The 15,781-nt window shown below is 42.8% G+C and overlaps 1 protein-coding gene across 1 annotated transcript in view; it reads left to right on the forward strand.

Annotated features, from left to right (window-relative positions):
• LOC110827781 (calpain-1 catalytic subunit) overlaps positions 1–15,781 on the forward strand; it is a 59,827-nt gene that overhangs the window by 27,716 nt on the left and 16,330 nt on the right. The window contains exon 4 of the mRNA XM_022059779.2: positions 15,420–15,591. Within this exon, the coding sequence (XP_021915471.1) occupies positions 15,420–15,591 (172 nt within the window). The remainder of the gene's footprint in view (positions 1–15,419; positions 15,592–15,781) is intronic.

Raw genomic sequence — 15,781 nt, forward strand, 5'->3', positions numbered from 1 at the left:
ACGCAAATGTTTACATGTCTGTCTGTCCGCTCAATGACTTTTGAAATAATTTGAGGGGTTTTTATTGCATTTTGTGTGATAGACAATAAGTTGTTCTAGAAAATAAATAATTAAAATCACGTAAATTTAGGTAAATGCGAAATTTAAATTTGGGAACTAAAGGCAAATATTAATTCGCAAAAGTGTAATAATATACGTAAAAGTTTTGTAAAATAATGTATGAGAATGAGCACTTTAAATTATGTTAAGATATCACTTAAGTCGTCATTGGGCAGAAACAAAAGAATGTCAGTGACTGTGTTTGTGCATTTCTTATGATTCTCTGAAATAAACAGCTGTTATTTCCCTAAACAAGATTAGTCAACTAATCCTTTTAACGGAGACGAGTCGTGTTTTCTTTGCGGTACGGACCGAATTATTACATATTATTTAGACGGGCTGTGCCTTTCAAAACATTCATTTGATGATATAGTTTACAAGATTCGTAGACGACGAAGGCGTAGAGCTATCGATGAACGCAAGTGGCGGAAGGCATTACAACTCACAAGACCACGATCGACATTTTCACAGCTGTGGGAACAACAAATATCAGACTGAATTCAAAGATTTTGTAGCTGGATTCTGCTGTAGTGAGTGGTCTTGTATTGGTTAACGGATCGGGTACCTGGGACCGGTCAGCTGCAGTGATCGTGCACATCTCCGTCCGTGGCTTCTTCAGCAGAATACAGTAATGTTGACTCATCGCGGACCGTTCGTTCTCCGGATGTCTTCTGTTTGCCTTTACGGATGCATTTCCCAGGTTTCGGGGACGAACACAGTCAACATGAATGAAAACTGCCATTCGCTACTTTTTCCACCAACGTTTCTTGCCTTATGCGACGATGCTGTATTGTCTGAGCAAGATTTTGTCGTCGGTTGAAGCGAGAGGGTGTCTCGCAAATTTTCCTATACTTCTTCAAATAAGAAATTTAATTATTAAAAAGGAACTTTCTGTAAACACTGAATAGAGAATGAAAATGTTAATGGTTAAAGTTATAATCTTAATAATGAGGATTTATTAGGTTTTTTCCAGGAAATAATTACCATGAAACTTCTGTGTAAAGTTTAATGCAAATAATTATAATTTATTATTTGATTATTTATTTTATTATTAATTGGTTAATTATTTAGATTTTTTGTTCATATATTCACGTAGTTTTATGTGTTTTCCTCAGTTCCCCCCAGGAAAATAACGAAAGTCTTTCGCTCACATCGTGCTATCGGACGGTCTATGATCTGTCACTAGATTAAAAACTTTTCCGAGGCGTTTTATAACATGTTTATTGTGAATGAAGTCTTTGAGAGTGAACTAGGGTTTCTACGGGTTTACACGTTCTTGAAAACACGTCAGATGTCCTGTGACGCTGAGCAAACATCGCCTGCTGGCGGTGATGAGTTATGGTGCCTCACCAAACAGATGGTACGGTAGTTAGTTAAATCGTGTGTCGAAATATTGCCTTAGTAACGGTAGTTGCTGCTGCCCCCGGCCTGTACGAAATTCCGTTCATTATGACAGAAACGGCAGCCGAGTTCCCAGGTTTGTGTAAACTGCGGGGTCGTGGCCTCGCTTCGGAGGTCAGCGGGTGACTTAAACCAACTTCTCGTGTGTTTTCGTGCGCGGTGGGCAATGCGAAAACCGATAGAAAGCTGCTTGTTTCGCCACTTTAAGAAGTCTTGTGTACGCGGGGAGTAAGAAATTAGGACACTGCAGTGTGATAAGGTGACGGTGATTGTGAGAAGTAATTTCTGGGCTAAACCTGAGACTGATGTATACAAAAACCATAAAATTTTTTATTGTTTTGTGTGGGTGACTGACTACGGGCTGGACGACCGGGGTTCGATCCCCGACGGGGGCAGAGGGTTTTCCCTCTAGCCTCTGCGTCCAGACCGGCTCTGGGGCCCACCCAGCCTCCTCTACAATGGGTACCGGGGTCCTTTCCCGGGGGTAAAGCCGGCCGGGGCGTGATGCTGACCACTCACCCCCATCTAGTGCCGAGGTCAAGGAAGAGAGGAGCTATACCTTCTCTCACCCCAAGCGCCTACATGGCGTATAGTGGGACAAACTTTAATTTACTTTGTGGGTGTTAAATCTAGTCTCTCGCTTTTAAGTAAAGAACGCGGATTTCACGTGTTTGAGAAGACTGCGTCTAGAACATTTAGACCCAAGGGGGATGATGTGACAAGCTCTTCACCGGATAATATTAAGATGATCTAGTCAAAGAGGATTAGGTGGGCAGGTCATGTAAAATGCACGGGAGATGCGAGAAATACGAGGGTCGCTCATTAAATAATGCCCCACATTTTTTTTCTCAGCCAATAATGAAGATAGAAAAGTGTACTTTTACATGCTTGAGATTTGATGTTTCTCGCGTTGTGTACGGAGTTTCAAATGAATCCAACCGATGGCGGAGCTGTAGTGAACTGTTAAAATGGCGTCTGTGAACGACTCTCGTTACAAGCAACGAGCTGTAATTGAATTCTTTTTTGCTGAAAAAGAAACTGTGGTGAACATTCATAAACGTTTGTGTGCTGTGTATGGAAGCTGTGCAGTCGATAGGAGCACCGTTGGTCGCTGGGCTAAGAGAGTTAAAGCTTCAGGAAGTGAAGAAACCGAGCTCCGTGATCTGCCGCGCTCTGGGCGTCCTGCCACAGCCACCACTCCAGACATGTTGAACCGCGCGGATGCCATTATTCGTGAGGATCGGCGCATCACAACTCGACAATTGGCCCAACAGCTTTCAGTCAGCAATGGAAGTGTAATTGCAATTATCCGGGCTCTTGCATATTCGAAGGTGTGCGCAAGATGGGTTCCACGAAGTCTCACAGCAGACCACAGGATTCAAAGGAAAACAATTTCTTCTGAATTGTTGGAGTGTTTTGATGCTGAGGGATCATTACAGGTGACGAAACCTGGATACACCACTTTGAGCGGGAGACAAAAAGGCAGTCAATGGATTGGCATCATCCTCAATCACGGAGAAAGAAGAAATTCAAGACAACTCCCTCCGCCGGAAAAGTCATGATGACTGTCTTTTGGGACAGTGATGGGGTCATTCTTGTGGATGTGATGCCAAGAGGTGCGACCATCAATTCAAACGCGTACATCAGGACCCTGAAACCCTCAAGAAGCGTTTCCGACGAGTTCGGCCTCACAAGCATCCAGCAGAAATTTTGCTCCTGCACGACAATGCACGCCCTCACACAAGTCCGAGAACCCGGGAAGAAATCACCAAATTGGGTTGGACGGTGCTGCCCCATCCACCCTCCGACTTCCATCTCTTTGGGCCACTCAAAGATGCTATCCGCGGAACAAGGTTTGAAGATGACGAGAGCGTGATTCAAGCAGTGAGGACATGGCTACGTGCACAGGACAAGAGCTGGTACCGGCAAGGCATGCATGCACTTGTTCCACGCTGGCGTAAAACCGTACAAGTTGATGGGGACTATGTGGAAAAATAGTATGTGTAAAGGAAACATTGATTTATATTGTCACTAAATTTGAGCCATCTTGAATAAATATGTTCTGAGGAAAAAAATGTGGGGCATTACTTAATGAGCGACCCTCGTAAGTACAACATTTTGGTTTTGAAGGCCTGAAGAGAAGAAAACTTTCGGAAGACATAGACGTAGATGGGAGGATAATATTAAATTGGATTTTAGAAATTACTCTTGGCCATTATTTACTGAACAGAAGTGACAAAGAAATTGTTGAGATGAGAGGGTGATTTTTGGGGGGGGGGAGGGGGCTATAATAATACAAAAAAATGTCATGTCGGACATTGTCATTCTTCGGAGGTATATTTAAGTTTCACGAATTATAGGTAATTGCGTCTTAAATGACCTGTTGTTATACTAACAGATTTGTATCACTGTTTTATTTTGATACTAATGCAACGGTTGGGATCGCGTTCAGGACCTGAAGACGGGAGCATAAGAAACCCCCGAAACGTTCTGTAGAATATTATACGTACCTCAGACAATGGTAGGTATCAAAGTTGGTAATTGAATCATCAACTGTAAGACAACTTATGATAATTATATCGATCATGGACATCGAAGGCATTACTTTGAAATGTAACTCTGATCTGGATAAGAATGAAAGGCGAGCGCTGTTATTTGTGGTGGGACCGGTTGTGACATGGTCCATTAGGCAGCGATACACCAGAAGGTTTAGAGGTTTGGACAGCTTCCTCGATCGCTTGGTTACATCGCTGACTCCTCTGCTCCCAGCAGCTTTAATAAATTGATATTAAATGTTCTTGTCTGGTCCCATGGACGTCTAATCACGACGTTGTCGCCAAAACACCTTCTGGTTCCTCGAAAGTCAAGAAGCTGGGTTTCTGGCAAGTAACCTGCAATTATGCAAGGATTTTGAACCTCGGTAGTGACCTTACCTTGTAAGAACTTCGTCTTCTGGGTTGTGCCGTTCGCCATGTAGACTCCTAGGTAGGTAACCAACGTTTCGGATATATATATATATACTGTCTCCATCTTAACCCCTGAAGATGGAGGCAACAGGTACAACTTTCCGTTTTGTCAGTTTTTTTCTGTCAACATCATTATCCTTCGGTAAGCCACTCTCTTGTACTTTCTTGCCCAAAATACTCTTAATGGGGACATTATTACCTTTATAATTTAATTGTTCTTATCTGAAGTTTAATGTCTGCAGAGCAAATCAGAATTGATTTTTGTTTGACTTGTTTAGTAGGCAATTATTTGTTTTAATCCGTCTTATCACAATATTTAAAATTTCTTATAATTAAGATAATAAAATATCATTGATGTTCCATATCGATTGATCGATTTACTTTTTGGAACATCTTTTACACAACATGTTTCAGTTTTTATAAAACTATCATCAGTTGTAAAATGTTTACGAACTTAAAACTCAAATATGATTCCATTTGGTGATGTTTCATGCCATTTGTTTTTCAATTTTGGGCGAGGTGTTGTCTTTTCTTAAATTTTATCAGATGTACATATCGGTCCTAGATGTAGGAGTGATTGTTCCGATATGTCCAGAAGTACGACTGTCATCGTATAGGTGTGGGTCAATATGTACATCTGATAAAATTTAAGAAAAGACAACACCTCGCCCAAAATTGAAAAACAAATGGCATGAAACATCACCAAATGGAATCATATTTGAGTTTTAAGTTCGTAAATATTTTACACCTGATGATAGTTTTATAAAAACTGAAACATGTTGTGTAAAAGATGTTCCAAAAAGTAAATCGATCAATCGATATGGAACATCAATGATATTTTATTATCTTAATTATAAGAAATTTTAAATATTGTGATAAGACGGATTAAAATAAATAATTGTTTAGAATATTCACAATATGACGCAATTACACTATCTTATGAATGATTGTTTAGTAGGGTTTCTGTCTAATAGTAATTTGAATCTTGTTAACGCCTTCGTCAGAAAAGCCAGTTTATTGTTTCTGTCTCCTGATACGTTCGCACTGAATTTGTCTGTGTGTCAATATATAAAACTTACATAACCTATAAAGAAGTAAAACGATAGCTTATAATCTGATACCAACGTGTCTGTTTAGGAGAACCATGTGATCGAGAGCTAACCCAATAAGCTTTCTTTATATCTTGTAACCAGCACAGGGGTGAACAAAGCAGTGTCTATTTTAAGTGGTCGAACGAAGCCTCAAGTTAGGGCGCAAAGACCAAGAATTTATCGAAATTGGTGTGTCAACACCACGTCTTCTTGACATATTAAACTATTTCTAGAGTTAGTACATTTTATGGGCCAAATGTGACCCACGATTTATACTTTATCTAACCCTACATTGGCTGATTAAGCGCGCTGTGCCTCTGTTCATTTGTTTGTATTGTTTCGCTGGTATTTTTATATTTCAGTCGCTATAAATGATTCTTGGTAGTTTGTACAGCCCTCGTACTGTGGACAGCCCTCGCTGCGGAGGGCTATGACCGGTTAGGACAGCGGCCGAGCCAGAAGGCTGTTGAGATGTGGAGCAGACCACCGGACCGCGTGGGGCACCCCCCCGAGAGGTGGAGGGCGAAAAGAATTCGTTTTATGGTATATAAATTTGTGTTAAGTGACAATCGAGACGAGAGATATCGCTGTCAGAGGAATCGTGACCTATTTTAAGGCAGTAAACTAGGCCTGTCGAACTGCTTAGTCAGTATCGGAGAAGGTCGGTAACCGATACAAATCTGGATAGCTCGTCAACACTGTATGACGGCATTCTAATCCATCAGCACCAAACCCGATGAGTATCGGAATAAAGCGGTCGGACCATGAAGCTAAGCACTCAGTTTCTATCAAGTTGTGAGGTTAAGAATGCGTCGAGTTCCCGTTCCTCCACCTATACGCCTTCGTAGCATGATGGCAGACAGCGAGGTAGCTTTGCCTTTGATCTCCGTGTCTGCTATGGACACAGGACAGAGTCAAATGGGGACCACGTCGTGAAGGCATGTGCGGACGTAGAGGTTAAGATATGTGATGCTACACTTGGCATTAAAAGCAGGTTGAGGTGAGTTTCAAGCTCCGGCCGCGTTTAGCCAATTGAATGTATCCATTGAATAATACGAATGAGCTACATAACCGAGGTTTTTTAATTGATTTTATTATATTTATTTAATGTTCTGTCTGACGACAGGTCCATATGAACAGGATCCTTCGATCCTTTTCTCGGACTAGGACCTGTTCATATACGTTCTTCGCAGATGATCCAGAAGTGGTTTGCCATTGCCTTCTTCTGTGTGCGAATGGAGTAATTGTTGGGATGCCACGGAGAAACCAGGGAAGCCCCCGGAGGAAAACTCCGTGTTGCCTAGACCACGGCCTTGCCCAACACAAGTTATAAATTCGGGCACCGCCGGGAATCGAACCCGAGACCCCAGGATTACAAGGCCAGCGTTCTAACCGCTAGACCACCTCATCTTATTATTATTTAGTGTTCTGTCTGACGACAGGTCCATATGAACAGGATCCTTCCATCCTTTTCTCGGACTGGGACCTGTTCATATACGTTCTTGGCAGATGATCCAGAAGTGGTTTGCCATTGCCTTCTTCTGTGTGCGAATGGAGTAATTGTTGGGATGCCACGGAGAAACCAGGGAAGCCCCCGGAGGAAAACTCCGTGTTGCCTAGACCACGGCCTTGCCCAACACAAGTTATAAATTCGGGCACCGCCGGGAATCGAACCCGAGACCCCAGGATTACAAGGCCAGCGTTCTAACCGCTAGATTACCGTGGCTTATTTGTAATTGATATCCCGTTGAAAGTAAGAAATGAGAAGGAAGGAAGAAGGGGGATAGGAAAGATGAAGAGAACTGGGAATCGAAGAGAATCTTGTGTTCTGCTTTTGTTTCGAGGATAATTCACTAGTCAGCCCACTCTCGAGTCCAGTTTCTGGTGAATTCGATAGATCGAATGCAGCACCCTCCGTCTCTCGCTGGTTGTAAATCACGACTCGCCCTGGGCTAGTGGCCGTTGCAACATTTTCGCCCTTTTATTTGCCGTGGCGCGGGCGTAGCACAAATCGGTCTTCGCAGGTTAATGTAGCGGTAGCGATGAAGACTCGTATTCCCATGCATTTCTTTTCTGTGCTGTAAAATAACGTGTTTGAAACAGCGTTGTTAAATAACCTAGTAAGAGAAATGTCATGTGTACTCTGTGTTGTACTGTGGCCTCATAATTTGCGCTGTAAACCGGATATAAGGATGTGATGGGCAGCGCATATAGCACGTATGAGGAGATTAGATGTACGAAGGGAATCGGAAAGCAACTTGGGAATCTGAGACACATTGAGAAGATAACATTGAGACGGATGTTAAAAGAAATACAAAGTGAGATTAGGGTTGGATTAAACTGGCACCGTGTATATACTTGTGTTGTTATATTGTGACGCTGTAATGAACATTCGAGTTACATAACAGGCCGGAAGTTTTGGTCGACTGAGCTACTATCAACTTTAGCAAGTTTTTAGTAGTTTTCTGGTCTTCGCCGACGTTTCGTGTTATTCGATAAGCAGACAAGAAGCCAGGATAATTCATGACTGTTTTTCGATTCCCGGCTAGACGAGAAGTTTCTCGTCGCCCCAATGTTCAGTCTGCCTCTGGGGCCAATGGATAAATCTTCCTGGGCGTGAAACTAATCAGTCACCTACTTAACCCTTTGAAGCCGAAGATCGTCTGAATATTATTTATGAATCCAGACCGTACCGCGAAGAAAACACTACACCTCACCATTACGAAAATCAGCTGGTTAACCCTTTGAAGCCGAAGCTCGTCTTCATAATATTTACGAATCCAGACCGTACCGCGAAGAAAACACTTCACTTAACCATTAGAAGTCGAATCAGGCGGTACCACATAAGATTTAACCAAAGAACATCCCGGGCAAAGCCTTAAATTAAGAATGTTTGGATCCGTTCGTTTGCATGGCGCACCTTCCACTTTGATGTTCCCGATTAATAAATCGGAATGAATTTGGAAGCGGTCGTGGATGATTTCGCGGTAATATCCCGGAACTAGAATAATCACAAAAGGCCTTAATTATCGCCGGCCAAGTTCGGAGCATGAGACATTCCGACTTTCGATGGCATTCTAACCTCCACGCCACGAACAGTTCGTCTGAGAAATGAGTTTTAACTTTCTTTTTCCCATGATGAAGATGAAATTGTATATTCCGGTTGCAGTCAACTTAATTTCTTAGCTTTCCTGCGCCTAGAAATGGCAGCGGTCTCTTTGGAACAATGGGGGCGATGAAAAACAAGACAGACAGACAGACACATGTTGCGTCTTTCGTTTTGCTTCTGTTTGGTAATTGTGAGTGCGTGCTAGAACAGTGGCGCTGTACAGCGTGTCTCCGAACTATTGTACCCCGCAACATCCTAAAACAGATGGAACGATGTTACATAGAACTGAACTGGGAATGGTTTTGCGAATATGATTCGATTCTTTTGACTTCAAAACAATGAAGTAGGTTAGTTTTTAATTACTACTCGTTAAAATTATTTCTTCTGAATCGTTCGTTTCAGTTGATACAGCTTCCTGGGGTCTCGGGTTTGATTCCCGGCGGTTCCCGAATTTATAACTTGTGTTGGGCAAGGCCGTGGTCTAGGCAACACGGAGTTTTCCTCCATGGCATCCCAACAATTACTCCATTCACACACAGAAGAAGGCAATGGCAAACCACTTCTGGGTCATCTGCCAAGAACGTATATGAACAGGTCCCAGTCCGAGAAAAAGATGGAAGGATCCTGTTCATATGGACCTGTCGTCAGACAGAACAATAAATAATAACAGCTTCGTTAAATATCTCAGTATTTAGTGATGAAAAATCGAGTTTTGTGATCACGTTGATAATTACCAAATGCTGTAAAAAAGTCCCTAAATCATGGATCTAGAATTTTTTAATTTAGTCGAATCTTGGAATCCAGACTGGCGAGCTTGCTCGTGTGCTAAAATCCATCGTTAAACAGGCCAGAAGCTTCTCAATGACCTGATGAGTCTCGTCACGTGTTTTGCATTCAGCGACGTACGGGCATATCTGCTGTAATAACTTGATAGTACAAATCTTTTGCTGCCCTCTGTCTGGATCTCGGATCTCAAATCTTGAAGCCTTTTTCTCGTTTCGCATGGTCGGCCTTGCAGGGCTGCAAATCACCACGGCGATCAGACGTGGCAGTTCTACCAACCAATCGAAAAACTAGTGGTTGGTATGCATGCTGTTTGCAGATATTGGAAAGTTCTTGTCACTGTAAAGTATCTTTCCGTTTAACGTCGTTTTTCCTCATTTCTTTATCACTTTTTGCAAGAAAATAGAAAAAAATTAAGATGGCTGTCTTCTGGGTTGTAGCGCCGTGTAGTCTGGTAGAGGATTACCGACGTTTCAGAGGTCATTGCTGACTCCATCATCAGGGCGAGGAGTTATCGTACCAAGTACGTCTGAGACGTCGGTAGACTTCTACCAGACTACACGGCTCTACAAACCAGAAGACAGTCATCTTCGGAGTCCACCGTGAGGACCTCAGGTCCTGCTTAGCCATCGTGGTTAACAAGTAATTAACTAGGGTTTTAGAAATGAAAGGAGACTAAGAAATATTTAGCACCTGCCACATTTATTAAATGCTATCTCGTTCACGTCTGTCATTTGACGTCAGTGGACATGAGAAAGTGTGTGTTTGTCTGTCACTCTTTACTCCTGATGTTTCTGTTTCCTGCAACACGGAAATCCTCTCGTACCACTGGCCTTATTTTCTTATCAAAGACTTAAGAGATATACATAAGTAACGTTTTATCTGATTATTATTTTGCTATTACCAGAGTTTTAGTGTCGAAGAACCACAGCCAGATTTCATCTGTCATGTTGCCCGGTCGTAGAGCAAACAACTTTGAAACTCGATTCTAGAACAATTGAAATTTGCGCTCAGAAGTTTTTGAGAATAAATTGCTCGGGAGATTATTTGAACACAAGAAATAATTAGTCGGTTGGTGGAGAAAATTACATAATTATTCTTAACGATATATCATTATGATTATTAAGGCAAAGATAATGAAGCACACGCCAAGGAGTTGGGGGGGGGGAGGGGGGTCCACCGAATAAAGTCCCCCGACAGCGAAGCTGACCAGTTACCTCCATATTCTGCACTCTTCGCCTAAGTCAGAGGGATATGTGATTATGGGGGCGTTAATCTCGATATGCGTATATAAAATTTTAGGTTGGGAAAATCGGAAACGGGAGACAAATTTGGAATCGTAGGTGTTTTTGGTAAGATTAATTTGAAGTGCATCTCAACGATGAAGATTTTAATATTTTCCGTCAAATCACAATTTTAATAAGATAATAAAATATATAAAAATATTTAAAATATCATTCGATGCGGAACGCGAAATGGTATTTTAAATATTTTTATATATTTTATTATCTTATTAAAATTGTGATTTGACGGAAAATATTAAAATATTAACCTAATTCACAATATGACGCAAATATACTACCTGATGAAGATTTTGAAAATGTGAAATACATTTAACTAACTCTGAATATGTCATAGTAACGGGATTTCTTTAACACAGCGGTAAAACTTACTTGCAGGTGTTTACTGTTCGAGACTTGTTTGAGCTCAAGAATCTTAGAAATAATAATATAATGGATGTGGTTTCTCAAACGGAATCTCAAAGAACACGGTTTTTGCACTGAGGACTCCAAGTCATCCAGGTTACAGTTGCTATGGAAATGCCACAAAACGCGAGAGAGACTTTGCTTTGTGGGACACGCTTTATATCTGTTGCCGGAAGTCGGCTGGTAACGGGGCCACCTTCACGGCTTCACCTACCGGAAATGTAAATAAGACCACCTCTTACATTGCAGCTAGAACATGCTCCAAATGATGATGATGAATCTTAAATAGGAAATTATTTAGAAGGATAAGGTCGTGATGTGATGATAAAATCTAGGTAATTCAATCCGGGGTTCGATCCCCGACGGGGACAGAGGATTTTCCCTCTAGCCTTTGCGTTTAGACCAGCTCTGGGGCCCACCCAGCCTCCTCTACAATGGGTACCGGGGTCCTATCTCGGGGGCAAAGCGTGGCCGTGGCGCTGACCACTTACCCCCATCTGGTGCCGAGGTTAAAAATGTGTAGGAGCTATACCACCTCTCTCTCCTCCCCCCTCAAGCGCTTACATGGCGTGCAGCGGGAGAGATTTAGTTTTTTTATCTAGGTAATTCCAGTGTAGATCGAGATTTTAACTAGACAACTGCCGATTACAGAGCTCTGGAACCTGTTTGTTAAATTACTACTTTCTTTCCGTGTAAGGTTCCTCATCGTCTGCCAACGAATTCGTGAATAGTCCCTGAAAAAATAAACTACGCCTGCTTCGTTCCAAATCCTTACCTGTTCATCAGTCAATGATTATCTTCTTATTTCATCCGACGGTATGTAACTTTTTCAGTTTATACACCGTCATAAAATAGAACAACGAATAAGCTTTCCGTCAAACAAGAATTCGTGGATTAGTCTGGAAATTAATTTAGTACGAACTAAAACAGAAAATAAGAGTGAGATGGGCGGGGAATGTAGCGCGCATGGATGGGACAAGAGGTGTGCACCGGGTATTGGTTGGGAAGTCTGGGGGGGAAGAGACCGCTGGGGAGACCTAGACGTAAATGGGAGGATAATCTCAGGCGGGATCTATGGGAGATAGGAGTTGAAGGAGACTGGATTTTGCTGGCCCAGGACAGGGTCCGGTGGAGGGCTTTGGTTAATTCGGTGATGAACCTTCGGGTTCCGTAAGCCATCTGGTTGGTTGGGTCCACTATTTGGGAAGCCTGAGGGGAAGAGACCCCTGGGGAGACCTAGACGTAGATGGGAGGATAATCTCAGGCGGGATCTATGGGAGATAGGAGTTAAAGGAGACTGGATTTTGTTGGCCCAGGACAGGGTCCGGTGGAGGGCTTTGGTTAATTCGGTGATGAACCTTTGTGTTCGCTAAGCCATCTGGTTGGTTGGGTCCACTGTTTGGGAAGCCTGAGGGGAAGAGGCCTCTGGAGAGACCTAGACGTAGATGGGAGGATAATCTCAGGCGGTATCTATGGGAGATAGGAGTTGAAGGAGACTGGATTTTGTTGGCCCAGGACAGGGCTTTGGTTAATTCGGTGATGAACCTTCGGGTTCCGTAAGCCATCTGGTTGGTTGGGTCCACTGTTTGGGAAGCCTGAGGGGAAGAGGCCTCTGGAGAGACCTAGACGTAGATGGGAGGTTAATCTCAGGCGGTATCTATGGGAGATAGGAGTTGAAGGAGACTGGATTTTGTTGGCCCAGGACAGGGTCCGGTGGAGGGCTTTGGTTAATTCGGTGATGAACCTTTGTGTTCGCTAAGCCATCTGGTTGGTTGGGTCCACTGTTTGGGAAGCCTGAGGGGAAGAGGCCTCTGGAGAGACCTAGACGTAGATGGGAGGATAATCTCAGGCGGTATCTATGGGAATTAGGAGTTGAAGGAGACTGGATTTTGTTGGCCCAGGACAGGGTCCGGTGGAGGGCTTTGGTTAATTCGGTGATGAACCTTTGTGTTCGCTAAGCCATCTGGTTGGTTTGGTCCACTGTTTGGGAAGCCTGAGGGGAAGAGGCCTCTGGAGAGACCTAGACGTAGATGGGAGGTTAATCTCAGGCGGTATCTATGGGAATTAGGAGTTGAAGGAGACTGGATTTTGTTGGCCCAGGACAGGGTCCGGTGGAGGGCTTTGGTTAATTCGGTGATGAACCTTCGGGTTCGGTAAGCCATCTAGTTAGTTAGTGAACCAGAACCCAAGAGCGATCGGTATCCTAGCAACTGTTGACAGACCTGATTTGCAAAAACGGTCCGTCAAGCTCTGTACAGAATAATGTGACTGAGTATAATTAAAGTAGGCCAAGGCGTTATTGTCGAATGGTCGCCTCGCCTTTGTGAACTTTTGTGTACAATACGGCCCTTACCTCACGTTTGTTGGTTAGGTTAGCATTAGCAGCGCGGCTTACAGAACTCCAGAAAAAGGCGTAGTGTTCAAACAGCACTCCTACTGTAACGTGAACACCTGTTAACAACCCAGACGCAAACCATGCATGAAGGACTGCAAGAGATCTTGCTTGTCTTCTCCTACTTCCTGTTACCTTTCGTTCACTTTTATTCCTTCCCTCTCCTTTATTTACTGATATCTTTTAAATTTCGCGTTTGAAAAATATCAAAATAAAATCTCACAAATTTACCACGTCTTAGACTTATCGGTATATTAATATTCCCATGTGTGATCTCCCTAAAGATTTGTGAACTTCAGGTTGGTAAGTGAAAATTTGGTAAAAATAACTGCTGTATAAATTGAACTGTTCAGAGGCGTTTAACGGGTGGCATACCGCCAAGGGTCGTGTTTCTTTCTGGCCATCAGCTGATTGGAAGACGCTGTCAGATCTCAAAGTAAAGCTCCGAGTGGACATTAAAGTAGAAGGATTTTAACTGGAAGATTATACGTACATAGTATGCGTTATATCAAACAGAGGAATGAAACGTTGTCTGGATTTGCAAAGAGAAGTTATATAACACTAATCAAACCGACTGAATGTAAAGTGAGAAATTAATATTTCTTAGATCAAAAACCATCAAATGTGTTGATCGACATAATTATGGGTTTAATTAGTCGTTGCTTGTAGACAGAAACCAACGATTAAATTGCACACGTCCGTCTAGAGAGAAATACGCAAATATGAACACCTAGTAATAATGTACCATAATACCATCGCTACTAAACCTGGGAACGGGTTTCAAAGAATCCCAGAAGTTGTTGGAGGACGAAGGTAAACACCATGAAAGAATGAGTCTGTTCAGTTACATAACAAAACGTCCACCCACAGATTAAAACGCCTCCAAGTGTTCCCACAAGGGCGCTGGGCTGGTCGCTTTGCTTATCCAGCTGTAAAATGCAGTCAAAGCTTCGAGGGTCTCTTATCACGTGTAGACACGTGTCCGTTTGTCCCCCTGCCTGTCTGAGCGCTGAGGCGACCGTCTCTAAGATATCTGAGGAGCTGGACTTAAAAAAATACTCGTATAAAGCAATGGATCAGTAACAGATGCAAATTCCCACGTCATATGTGTTGAAGTTTCAGTAACAGAGCTGTAAGTACACGCATTGTGTGTCCAAGGTTGCACCTAAGTACATTTCTTCGCTGTCGGAACGAGTTGTTGCATCGTTAGCGTAACTTTTACGTAAGAAACTTCATAATTTTTTATCATCTCCAGACGTTAATAGCGCAGAGACCGTAAAATGGTTGCGAAACAGGCGGTAAATTATTTTTATTCTTATGATTATAATTATTTCAATGAAATTTCTTCTGTTGGTAATTTTGCGGTGGAATAATCTAAACTTTTTTTTTTAAATTAACTTTTGAGAGATAGCGGGTCACAGATTCTTTGACGAATCGCATCATCTCGAGTACCAAACAAATGCTAACCAGAAAATCCACTGCTTCAAATGGGATATTACATGTGTAGCATGTCAAGGGTTAGAGAGACCGGAGGAGCTGTTTCTGTAGTCGTAAGAGTGACCCTGTCATGATCACATGGACGCAGGATTTTTTCAGAATCGTAAGTAATGTAGTGTTTTGCCGGTCACGTGACTGGTGGCTTGGGGAGGATAAAGTAGACCGAGTCTGAAGGAAGGCTGGTCGCATTGTCCTGTAGCTGTGATACATTCTTACCACGCAGTGTAACGCGGTCTTGAATGTTGGACTCGACAGTGACGGACAAAACGTGGGTGAGAAACGTGTCACCGCGCACTTGCTTGTATCTGTGGAGAGAGATCATATGTTCGCTCACGACACTAGGAGTTTGTTTCCTAATTTTATTTCATTCTTCAGGTACTGGACCACAGAGAGACCCCGCGGTTTGCAGTCACAGTATCATGCTGTACGACGAATCTGTCGTGAGCGTGGTCTACTCTTCGAGGACCCCGAATTCCCACCGGGACCGCGTGTCCTCTTCCATCACAAGAAGCCCCCAGTACACCCTATCGTGTGGATGAGGCCAGGAGTGAGTACCTATCAGAGGGCGTTTTAGGACACGCTCAAGTTACGTTGTAATTTAAGTTCGGATGAATTCCAGAAAATGCGTTAGGAATTTTTTTTCACCGCGTTGTCACGAGGTAACTTGCGTGGTGTTAATCGTCAAAATTGACGGCAATGAAAATTATTTGTGTTAAGGGTAATGAAATTTATTGAAA

Source organism: Zootermopsis nevadensis, unplaced genomic scaffold (assembly GCF_977971745.1).
Source record: "Zootermopsis nevadensis isolate Lab colony 2312 unplaced genomic scaffold, Znev_1.0 Znev_ptg000030l, whole genome shotgun sequence".
Lineage (NCBI taxonomy): Eukaryota > Metazoa > Arthropoda > Insecta > Blattodea > Termopsidae > Zootermopsis > Zootermopsis nevadensis.